Genomic DNA, 11,995 nt, shown 5'->3' with positions numbered 1-11,995 from the left:
AAAATTTACAGCATAAATAAAATTTACAGCAACCTGGAACAGCCATGGTGCAGTGTCAGTGCTGCAGGGAGCTGTTATGGGCATCCTGTGACCTGGGGTGGTCGTGGGTTGCTTTTGTTTCCTTAAACTCTTTCCTTGATACATTCTAAGTAGCTGAACATGGTGATACTAACCAGACCCGTTCCACAAACACCCTCAGGGCTGCAGGGTGGCACACAAGTTGTGTGGGAACCACAAGGCATGGCACAGAGGCAGGAGTGAGGGTTGCAACTGCTCCACCTGGTTGTATCCATCCATCCGTCCATCCATCCATCCATCCATTCATCCATCCATCCATCCATCCATCCATCCATCCATCCATCCATCCATCCATCCATCCATCCATCCATCCATCCATCCATCCATCTCGGTACTGGGTGTTGATATGGGGCTGTCCCAAGGGCTTTGACAGAGGGATGAGATCACAAGGCACTTGTCTGTCTCCTGTCAATGAATTCTAATGCAGAAAAAAGCTCCACAGGCAGAAGAGAACAGTCCATGGCAAGGGCACCAAAAAGCACTGAAACTCCAAGTGCCAGTGTGTTCTACCACTGTCCATCACGCACTGTTTGTGGCTTTTCAAGGACTATTCCATGGCAGAACATGAGCTCCATTCATGCCCTACAGACACCACAAGTCTTATCTCTCCAGTCTACTCTTCAGAACTTTGCAAAAGAAGGGGAAGAGGCCCCAGCCAGCTCTCAGTCTTCATTCTGAGTTTATCCTGAGATGGCTTCTCCTTTCTTGGGGGACAGCTTTGGCTCTCCCACATAAAGGCTTTTGATGGAAAATGCACAGGAACTTGAAGTATGTTTGGCTGGAAGGTGACTCTGGGCATGTGCTGCAGCGGAGGAGGCAGAGAGTCTAAAGCAGGCATGCTTTAAAAATGATAAAAGGAGAAGAGGGGAAGCTTTGATCAAACAGAGAGTGGGAGTGGGGGTGCCAGAGATGCCTGCAGAGATGGAAGCACAGGCAGGAGCGGGGAGGACTTTTTATGTGAGAAGATACATAATTCCTTTGGAGTCAATCAAAGGAGGGCCAGAACTGTTGAGATGCAAATTACCACTCACCTCCCCTAGCATTTCGGAGCCAGTTTTCTCCAAGAGCCATGGGCATGTGGGGACAGAGGAAATCTTAAACCAAGTAATTTGGGGGCCCCTTTCATTTTTCTCAAAGGTTCCAATCCTTCAGGTAACTTCAGATATTATTTTCCAGTTTTCCTATACAATCAAGAGAATGATAAATGTCTGGTATTTTCTCTGAGGAACAGAAAAACTCTTCTGCAACCCTTGGATTCCAGCAGCTAAAGCTTAAAAAAAAAAACCAACCCAGCAACTGAGAATCATGCTCTGAAATACTGGAAAAGCCCCAGTACTGCTGAGAGAGACTCTAGAGACTTTATGGCTATGTGTAAAAAAGTATGTGCAGGCACTGTGGATTTCTGGGTATTCACCATGTCAGTGTTAGTGGGAGGAGACAACTCAGCAAAACCAAGATGTTCACATCATCTCCAGCAGCAAGACACTTGAGAAGCAGCAATAAATATAGTGCAACTCTGAGCACTACCATTAGCTGAGGCAACACCCATATTCTACAGAGCATAATTTGGCTTTTGTTTATATTTTTACATTGAAGACAGCACTTATGAAATATGGAATTCCTCCGAGGAGAAAACCTAGGTGGGAACAGAGCAACATCGGTCATGCATAGACAGCCCAGGCAGGCACCACTTGGGATTGGGGAGGGGCTACCTGAAGAAAGTGAGACTGGAAACAATTTCCCACAGCCTGGGATGTTACTTGTGGAGGCTGAAACACTGACAGCCAGACTCAGCTCTGGGGTGACTGTAGCCTGGTACCAGAGGCAGTGAAGCTCATCTGACACTGCCCTCACCAGCTTTCTCTGCACACATTTCAATTCAGTTTCCCCAGCATGAAATCAAAGTACCTGCAAGTTTCAGTGAAACACACAGCTGCAGAGAGAAGAGGAATCTTATTGTCCTTACCGAGGAGTGGCCCACAGCATTCAATCCTTGCTGGCAATCACAGGGCTGATACAGGAGAGACATTCTGCACATCTTGCTTGGTCTGCACTCTAGAGCACACGAAAGACCTCACTCATAGGACCCAAGACAGTATGAAGCAAGGCCCTGCAGATCTCACACAGCTGTTTTTGGGGGCTGTGGATAAGGCTGAAGGAAGATGTGTCTGCTTTGTATTGGGCACCCAAAAGCCCCCGATGGGGCACAAGCATTGAAAGTGTGGAAAATGTTAGCTCAAGAATGGGCCAGAAATGGAAGTATGATATGACTCTGTCTAAATTCACTTCCCTCCATCTCCCATGTTCTCCCAGGTATTTGTCTACTATTCCCTGAGCACATGCCCCTATTTAACCCTACAGTTCTTATATACAAGCGCCCAGAGTGATCACCTTGCCAAAACTACCAGTGCTTAAGTTCTCTTTCCTTGTGTGATACCAAAGCTATTTCTTCCCCTGCTGCCAGGACAGGGTTGAGAAAAATTCACTCTTCTGAAGCAGCTACAGACACCTGCAAAAGCTGCACTAGATAAAGGTCAAACTTTGCATTGCCAGACCTGCATGAGGCCAGGACAGAGCAGCAAGGGATGTGGCATGTGTGCCAGCAAAGCTGTGCTGTGCCGAGATTAGCGCAGCCCTGAGTGGAGTGCAGGAGAAAGGAGCCTTTGTAAGGCTCCCTGAAGTAGGACAAGAGCAGCAAGAAACTCTGGGGATTTGGGTTGAGGTGTTCTGATAGAGTGGTGTCTGCTGTGCTGGCAGCAAAGCTCCTTGCTGAGATAGTAGGTGCTGCTCTAAGGAAAATGCTGCTGCTCTTCCCAGGTGACGGGGAAATCTTGTTTCTGGGCCTCTATTTAATACTAACATGCCAAACACGGGCAGACCAGCCACGTGGATTAAAAAAAAACCAACAACAACCCCACAACCTAATAGACCCTGATGAAACAGAGTAATTGTGAAGAAATCAACACCTCCTTGTCCAAGTCAGGTACCTTCTTAATGAGGCCTAGCCAGGGTATTTCCAACCTTGTTTCCCCCTCCCTTTCCCAGACAGTTCAACATTTAATGATTTCTTACCTAAACTGCTCATTACTGTCCCACCACACGCTGCTGGGGAGCATGGGGGATGACACACTTAGCCTTAGCATCAAAGCCATGATGCTGACAGTGCAGTTTTCACTGTCAGCCAGGGATGTTTGGTTTTCCTGGCAGATCTTTTTTTAAGCACACTTCAAACAACCTCCTTTCATTTCCCTGACAAACCTCAGACGTTAGCACACCCCCTTGTTTTTATGCCATCCCTCATGCTGCTTCTCCCTCACTGCAGAATGCACCGAGGCCTCAAAAATTATCCAAGGGGGGTTGGTTTCTTTTTTGGCAATTAACACTCAAACTATTCCACCTCTGTATGGTGGCAGTTTGTCCCTGAAAAGAACCTTGACCTAAGCACTGGGCAGATACAGCTGTGGGGGACTTCCAGGTGCAAAGAGGATTATAAACCCACTCAGGTTTGCTGGAGATGTGGGCAAACAGCTGAAGAATTGGCAGAGACTTGCATCTTCGGGCTCCTGTGCGCAAGAGAGACAAGGAGCTCCTGCAGCAGGTCCAGCAGAGGGCAACGAGGATAACTGGGGGACTGGAGCTCCTCTCTTATGAGGAAGGGCTGAGGGAGTGGGGCCTGTTTGGGCTCGGGAAGACTGAGGAGACCTCATCAATGTGTATGAGTACAGGAAGGGTGCCAGGAGGCTGGAGCCAGGCTCTTCCCGGTGGTGCCAAGCAATAGGACAACAGGCAATGGGGCAGAAACTGGTGCACAGGAAGCTCCACCTGACCATGAAGAACTTCGAGAACTTTGTTACTGTGCAGGTGCCCGGCCTCTGGAACAGATTGGAACTGATTGCCCAGAGGGGCTGTGGAGTCTCCTCAGGAATCCTCTGGATGCAATTCCTGTGCCATGTGCTTTGGGATGACCACCATACCAAAATGGCTGGGAAACAAACTTTCTAACACAATCTGAAGCGTTAGAAAGCAGGCATTCCTTATCTACGTAGGACACATAAAACACTATCTCTGAAAATTCATATTCTCTATGTTATTTATCAACCCTGCTTGAGCAGGGAGGTTGGACCAAATACCCCACTGTGGTCCCTTCCTATTCGACCTGTTCCGTGCTTCTGTGATCTTTGCTGCCCTGTCGGGATTGAAGTTTACGAAAATGGTAAATTAAATCGGAATAACCGCAGCTGGGAATTGTTCCAGCTGTGGCAGAGGAGAAAGTGCCCGGAGGCGAAGGGGAAGGAGGGAACTACACAGCATCCCTGCAAAGGACGCCCGGGCGCTGAGCCCCTTTCCAGGTTTATATTGGCCAAAACCGGACCCCGGGCCTCCCCGGCTCACGCCCCGCTCCGGGGTCAGCGGGGGCCGAGCCCGGCCCGGCCCCGCCCCGCCTGAGGACGGACAAAATGGCGGCGGCGAGGGCCCCGCCCCGCCCCGTGTCAATCAGGGCGCGCGACCCGCCCGCCGAGCGCGATTGGCTGCGGCGGCGCCGGAAGTGGCGCGAGGCCGGGGCGCGCGGGCCGCTCCGCGTGCGGTGGGTGGGTGAGTGAGGGGCGCTCCCGGCTCCCCCCGGCACCTCCCGGCACCCCCGGGCGCTCCCGGGCCCGTTTCCCTCGGGACAGCCGGGACACCGCCCCGCCGGGCTCCGAGCCACACGTCTGGCTGCCCTCCCGGCCCGCTGCTCGCTGCCCTCCCGTTCCCGAGGCTGCTGGCGTCTCCTCGCCCCCCGGCACCATGTTTGTCCTGGTGGAGATGACTGACACTGTGAGAATCCCTCCCTGGCAGTTTGAAAGGAAACTGAACGAGTCCATTGCTGAGGAGCTAAACAAGAAATTGGCCAATAAGGTAAAGTGTGGGCCACGTTTAGGTTGATGCAGGCATCACAACATCCCCGAGCGTTTCTTCCTTGTGTTTGTGCCTGCTGAGGTGTCACAGGGCTTTAGATGTGTAGGCCATTCCCTGCGAGTGCAAACAAAGAGACAGCCACGTATCATCTCAAAGGGGACATTTTTCTAATGGCTGATGTTGTAATGGGAAGATAATGAGACACCAGATGGGGCAGAGGAGCATGGAAGAGAAGTGAGAGCAGCTGCTGGTTTGTGTTAAAAGGAGCAATCCAAAATGCAACCTGAAAAACAAATGCATACTAATCAATCGAGTTGGGAATTTAAAGGAAAAAAAAAAACTATATAAACACATGTAGAACAGTAATACTGGAAGAGAAGTGAAGCTGTTAATAGCTGATTTGGTCTGTGGTTAGTAATTGAAATAATACATGGTGGCAGTAAGTTGGTCTTTGGTGCAGGATATAAAAAGTGTTTTCTGGTGGACCTGGAGGTCAGAGTTTCCCTGTGCAGCCCCAGGACTGTGATTAGTGTATGGTTTCAACATGGGGCAGGTGCAAAACTCAAAATTCAGCTGTAAATGTGAAGGGAGCTCAAAAGAGCAAGCTGAAGGGGTCGAGGGTTGTGAATAGCAGATTATACAGGCAGTTTATGAAAAGCAGAAGGCTTCCTTCTTCCACTGATTACTGGTAGATGCCTCACATTTTGTAGGCAGTGAAGCTGTCTCAGAAGTAGCAGAGAAACCAAGAGTTTGACTCGTGTCTCCCCAGAGCTAATATAACATAAGACAAAGGCAAGCCTAGAGGCTTCTGAGAGTGTAACTCTAGCAAAAAACATGTTTAACATTTGGACAAGCTGTGGGGCTGGTGAATGATGGGGAGCTGTTTACTATCTTGGCAGCTCAAGCTCTCTCACCACTCACAATTTCCCCAAGGATTTCTCTTTGTAGCAGTGTTCTTTCCAGTTCTTTCCAGTGCCATGAAAATGTGCTCCCACAACATTGGGATTGGGGTTCCCCTGTGCTGCTGGTGGTGTTGGAGGCAGTGTTCCAAAACAGACTCCATCCCATTTTGCCACCCCTCTGTTGCTGCCTTTTGAAAAGGTGTGCACAATGTATGAATTCCATAGTTTGCTTGATTTTACCTTGCGGGTTGTTTGATTTACTGCTCTTGAATTTTTTTTTCCTTTTGTCAGGTGGTGTACAATGTTGGGCTCTGCATCTGTCTGTATGATATCACAAAGCTGGAAGATTCATACATATTTCCTGGGGATGGTGCATCACATACCAAGGGTAAGAGCTTTTCCTCAGTTACATTGTGTTGCAGAAGGTTAATTAATGATCTGGAAATGTAAGCTGAGATCAATTGTTGGGGACAGTAACAACCTTAAGTTCACAGCTTTAACTGTGTTCCTGTTAGGAGGGCAAGAAGAACATGCTGAAAGTCTCTTAATTTCTTTGGGTACAAACAGAGCTTCAAATAGCCAATCCTTCTTGGCTTCTGCAGCAGCCCATCTCTGTTCTATAGTTAAACCATAGATATGGAGTAAGGAAATGGTTAATTTAGTTGAAAATTATTGAAAGTCTGCCCATAGAAAATAAGTTGTAATAATGGGTTTGCATTTCTCTGATTTTTTTTTTCTTTTTGAAGCTTATTTTCCCTAGCTAGGATATGAAACCTGTTTCTATATATAGCATTTGTACAGCATTTAATGCTCTTGTACTAGCTGGAAGTTTTATGACACTTTTGTTGAAACTTAGACAGATCTGGTTCATCATACATTTCTAGTGATTTTTTTAATAAGAAATGACTAATTTCTCTACTTTGACTCTTGGCAAATCTGAGTAAAAACTGGAAGTAAGTGCATAGAAGCAAATTTCATTTTTTAAGTTAAAATAAAGGTTTAGACTGGTAAGAGATGCATTTTTCTAGTTTCAGTTTACAGTGTAGAATCCTAGGTTGAGCACATGAAATATCTCCTGTTAGAAGGGAACTGCACTGGCTATGTGTGCCTTCCCTTGTCTAAATTTTAACTCCAGTGGAACTCATTTCCTGCAAATAAAAGCTTCTCTAATACTGAAGGAGGATGTCAGGCTTTCCGGCTTGCTTTAATCTTCATCCAACTCCTCAACTTAGAATTACTCCTTGAACTGAAAGAAGAGAACTTTTCTCTCTGAGCTCGGGAAAAAAGTCTGCTTTCAGAATCTGGGGTAGCACTTTGATAAATCCTGCTGTGTCTGGTAATAACTCTTTCTATAATGCACAGCCTAGCTTTATGTAAAAGAGGAGCATGAGGAGGTACAGCTGCAATGATGTTCAGTTTGTCAGAAGCATCCTTTGGCTGATTGTCTTGGTGTAGCATTCCTGTAATAACAAATGCTATGTACTTAGTTAGAAACATTTTATCTAGCTTGGAGGAAAAGTCCAGTTATGTTAGAGAACCTTGTTTAATCTGATAATACTTGATTTAAAAGATTTCATTTAATGAAAATACAGCATTGCAGACAAAGATAAAAGGCAGAAGTACTACAAGAAAGTATAAGTTCAGCTGATACTGTTGACCATGAGCATTGTTCTTCCATCATAACTTAATCAGAGGCCATGCTCCATGTTTATCACTTTCTTTCTGTGAATTTCTTGCAAAACTGGGGAGCTGGGAACAGGACACTGCTGATCAGCTGCTGCCGGAATTTGTACAAACCAGTTAGGAATCAGGACTCCTATTCCCATTTTTCTGTCTAATCAGTGCCTGTAAAGAAGTTGTAAAAGAAACGGGGTGTTTTAGAGGGCATATAGGATGTGGGATTTTGTTTTAATGGCTGCCACCCTGTGGGAGGACTGTAGTTTACTCACATGGACATAACATTAATGATGTGTTTTCTTTTAAGTGCATTTCCGCTACGTGGTCTTCCACCCCTTCCTGGATGAGATTCTGATTGGACAGATTAAAAGCTGCAGTCAGGATGGCGTCCATGGTAAACTGCAACTTCTGGCATTAGGGACACGTGAGCTGCAGAGTCCTTGGGGCTGTTGAGACACTGATTTTGGCTGGAGTAATGCTCTCTGTGGGCTGGTTAATGGCTATTACCAGCCTCTAGTGCTGCTCTGACCTGAGGGTGATTGGTGGTTTGAGCCTGGCAGCTTCTCCTGACCTTGATGGTTTTGTCCACACTCCCTTTTCCTTTTGCCCAAGAATAACAGGCAAAGCCGTCTGGAGCACAGACTGGATTTCTTTCCTTGCTTCAGTTAACAGAATTTGTTTTTTTCAAAGTGGATCTATTGGCTTGTGTTGGTCTGATGTATTTTTCTTATAGTGCTGTGCAAATTTGTGTTCATTTCCTGTACCTGAAAACGTGTCAGGGAAATGTCTTTGTGAGCACACGGTGCTGCCAGAGTCATGGAATATATAATTGATGAGTTGCTTTTCTTTCCTCTCGGAGTCTTCCATACAAGGGAGCTCTGCTGCTAAGTTGTTAAATTAGGACAATAAGGTTACCTTGGCTGCTTTTGTTGCTGAATTTGGGCATGGTCCATTCCCTGATAAAATTCAACATAATGAAATCTTAAGGGGAATGTGGTGGCTGTTCTAACTTTATATCAGTCTTTATTTAACATACTACATCTGTGATTTCTAAGCTCTTTTTTGTCACAGACCTCTATAGCATCTGACTCATTTCTTGGAACGGTTTCATTTCCATTCCTGCTCCAAACAACCTTTTCCTTTCCCAGCGGGCACGAAGACTGTGCCCTCTGTTGCTGTATGTACTTTCAGCTGGGTGGTTGCTTTGCTGCCAACTGAAATTGAGTGTTGTGGCTCAAAGAGTAATTCCTGCATAATCTCACTGTCCTTCCTGAGAGAGGAAGGAAAATGAGCCTAGAAATACATTTTAGGAATCGCTGTGGAACATCATTTGCAAAGAATTGTTTCAGTCTTAACCAAATTATTTTCTCCGCAGTTTCTCTTGGATTCTTTGATGATATTGTCATCCCACCAGAATCCCTGCAGCAGCCAGCTAAGTTGTATCCTTTGATCACCTTTGATAACTTCACTACTTCATTCCAAAAGATTGTGCAGTGCTGGCCCAACAGGCATTCACCACTGCAACAATGAAGGTGCTCAGCAGCAGAAGCTAAGCCCTTCTGTCGGGCAAGGCCCACAGACTGTTATCACAGCTAGACAGGCCCTCACGCTCATTAGGTTTTGCAGGATCATTGTCCCTGCTGATGGAAATGAATGGCAGTGTCCCCTGCCCAGTTATAATCCCTGCCTCCAGTCTTGGCTGCTGCTGAAGATAGAGTGCAGGTTTTACCACATCATGTAATGTCTACATACGTGTGTGTCTGATGTACTCCAGTGTGGTAGGCGAGGTTGTCTTGGGTCTGAGGAGTTCTGCTTGTCTGGGGGCTTTTTCTGCTGCTGGGTGTTTTTGGGGAATGTGTAGACAAGCAGCGTACAGCTTGATGCAGGAAAATCACAAAGATGGGGGTCCTGGGCTGTGCAGACAATGACCTGGGACGGCATATTGTGGTTTGGGAAATAACTGTGAAAAGGCTTTGAATCGAGCCTATTCTCAGAACTGAATTGAGCCTATTCTCAGAAAGTGATCTGTCAAGCAGAATGCTGCTTCCCTCCTTAATCCTTGGCCAGTGATGAAGCAGAGCAGGTGTGGGTGTGGGAATATGAGACAGAAGAAGGGGCCCATGACCTTTACATGGACATTGGGGAAGAGATCCGCTTCCGAGTCGTGGATGAGACGTTTGTTGATACGTCACCGACCGGTCCAAGCTCTGCGGAGGTTTCCACTTCAAATGCAGCAGAAGAAGTCCAGAAGAAAGAGGCACCCTACACTCTTGTGGTAACTATGTGCATTAGTTCTTACGGCTTTGTGAGTGTTGTGGCTTATTCAGTGTCTAAAATATCTCCCCTTTCCCAGGGAACTGATTGCTTTAAGCTGACCATGAAGCAGAGTCACCAAATGAAAGGAGTGGAAAAGGGGGAAATGAGGTTGTTCTTGTGGTTGCTCTGTTTTCTGAGTGTTTTCACTGGAACACTTTTGTGATTGTTGATGGTTCTCCCTGGGAGGCTGATTTAAAGCAAACTGTGTGTGCATGAAGAGCACAGAGCTGGGAGCAGCACATCAAGGTCTGTGTGGCAACCGAACAGTCTTTCCTTGCAGTGTTCTGGCATAAAACCCGAGTACAGTGCATGAGGAAGGTGGATCTGCACCAGGGGCAGCTGTGTTCTGTAACCTAGACAGGAAGGATGATGTGTTTTTAGGCATTTTCCTCTGTTCTCTATGCAGTTTACAATTGCATGCTCTACTCTCCTCTCTATGAACAGGGATCAATCAGCGAGCCAGGCCTGGGCCTCCTGTCGTGGTGGACAAACAGTTAGCTGCCAGCAGAGCCTCCTCCACAAAAAGTCTTTCCGGTGGATGTTTGGGGGATAATGGGACCCTGCTGGTGCTCACTGCTCCTCTGAAGCTGAATAAGAAATTAGATCTGCTATTCTGGTTTCCCTTCAGCTTCCAAGCTGCCAGAGAGAGAGTGACTTTCAAGAAACGTCTTCACTGATGTGCAGAAGTGAATTTACAGGCACAAAAAGCCTTGAGCACAGCAGCTACAAACTCAGCTGGAGCTTTGGTCTCCTGCCCCAGAGGGAAAATTGTTTTGCTTGCCTGAATCAAGGAAAGAATTGACTTTAGTGAGTAAAGGCAGAAGAGAATACCTATTGAGAAGTATCACTCCTTAGGCTGAGAGCTGGATCTCAGAGGAGTAGAAACCTGCCCTTCTCCTGACAGGAACTGAAGAAGAGACAGCAAAAGGCTTGAGTTAGTAGAGGTGTGGTACTCTGGAGACCTGGAAAATGCTGTTGCTGAGAGAGCAGGGGAGGTGGTGTTCTGCTAAGTGTGGACCAAGGACCGAGAAGGAACAGGAATGAGAGTTTACCCAAAAGTAACTCAGGCTTAGTGAAGATGACCACTGTGGAAAACTACAGGCTGCTTATTGTGCTGAAGGGAATGACTTTTTTGGGTGGGCTGTATTTATGCAGAATGAACTAAACTTTGCAGGAGCTTGACTGAAAATACGAAATTATTGACTGAAATGGACCAAGGCTGCTTTGAGCAACAAGCTAAATCCTTGTTTGTGGGGGTTTTAATACTGTAAGTGGAATAAATAGTAAAAACCACACAGCCTGCCTTCCTGTACAATTTGTGGGGAAACTATTAGCTTCCTGCCTAGCAGGAAGAAAACACTTGCCTCCTGCAGTTTAGCTACTTGGATTTCAAGGCAGACAGAGTTGAGACCAACGCTTTGCTCTGTGCTAACAGCCAATGACAAACAATTGCCATCACCCTGCCTGACAGCAGTACAAGGAAAGGAGGGAACAAAACAGTGAGTAAAATCTATGCAGGGCCCATTGCCAAGAGAGTGATGTTGCACATAATTACAAAGCCAGCCACGTTTGGCAGGAAGGAGCTGTAATTCCCTGGGATAGTGGGTCTGCTTAACCTCCAACTGTGAAAACAAAGCCTGAGTCATCAGCGCCCTCCCTGCAGCATCGTTAGAACCCCTTAATTCTCAACTGTTATTCCTGGTGCAATGCCCTAATTAAAAGGGAGCCTAGAATTCTTTAGGTTCACATAGTAACTGAGGTCCATCTGTGCACACAATAAGCTTACTGAATGCCACCTACAGAGCAGCAGTGCTCACACATGCATCCATCTAGCTGTGATGGAAATAACTGTTTGCAGAAACCCCCCAGCTGTTTGTATAGGTGGAAATTTGGGTGAAACAAGTGAGCAGCTTCCACACAGGCTGTTCTGGGTAGTGCCAGGGCAAGGGGAAGAAGTCCAGCTACTCCAGGTGGTGGTTTTGCTCAGCTCCTTTTGGACAGGGTCAGGGCTCCTAGGAGTAAGTGAAGTGGTAGTGATGTGGTTTTGCGTGCTGTTCTCATGAGAGACTCCTCAACATCCATCTCCTGCTGTAAGTTGTGCTTTAGGACATTAAGTGTGCAGTGCT

At 46.7% G+C, this 11,995-nt stretch overlaps 1 protein-coding gene across 1 annotated transcript; it reads left to right on the top strand.

The window, feature by feature from the left end:
* The first annotated feature begins 4,704 nt into the window (after nt 1–4,704).
* Nucleotides 4,705–11,164, top strand: POLR3H (RNA polymerase III subunit H). The gene is made up of 6 exons (XM_063154627.1): nt 4,705–4,974; nt 6,168–6,264; nt 7,861–7,947; nt 8,929–8,992; nt 9,621–9,828; nt 10,314–11,164. Exons 1-6 carry the CDS (start codon nt 4,864–4,866, stop codon nt 10,365–10,367), a joined length of 621 nt encoding a protein of 206 aa, XP_063010697.1. The 5' UTR covers nt 4,705–4,863; the 3' UTR covers nt 10,368–11,164.
* Nucleotides 11,165–11,995: the final 831 nt, after the last annotated feature.

The sequence above is a fragment of the Melospiza melodia genome, chromosome 4, assembly GCF_035770615.1.
Source record: "Melospiza melodia melodia isolate bMelMel2 chromosome 4, bMelMel2.pri, whole genome shotgun sequence".
Taxonomy (NCBI): Eukaryota; Metazoa; Chordata; class Aves; order Passeriformes; family Passerellidae; genus Melospiza; species Melospiza melodia.
Note: the sequence above shows the minus strand (reverse complement) of the source record. Positions and strands in the feature narration are given on the sequence as shown.

Bases quoted from the DNA above. Each gene is read 5' to 3' on its own strand.
- POLR3H (XM_063154627.1), top strand. From the start codon at position 4,864: ATGTTTGTCCTGGTGGAGATGACTGACACTGTGAGAATCCCTCCCTGG. The intron at 4,975-6,167 runs GTAAAGTGTGGG...TCCTTTTGTCAG, and splicing joins ACAAGAAATTGGCCAATAAG to GTGGTGTACAATGTTGGGCT. The intron at 7,948-8,928 runs GTAAACTGCAAC...TTTTCTCCGCAG, and splicing joins CAGTCAGGATGGCGTCCATG to TTTCTCTTGGATTCTTTGAT.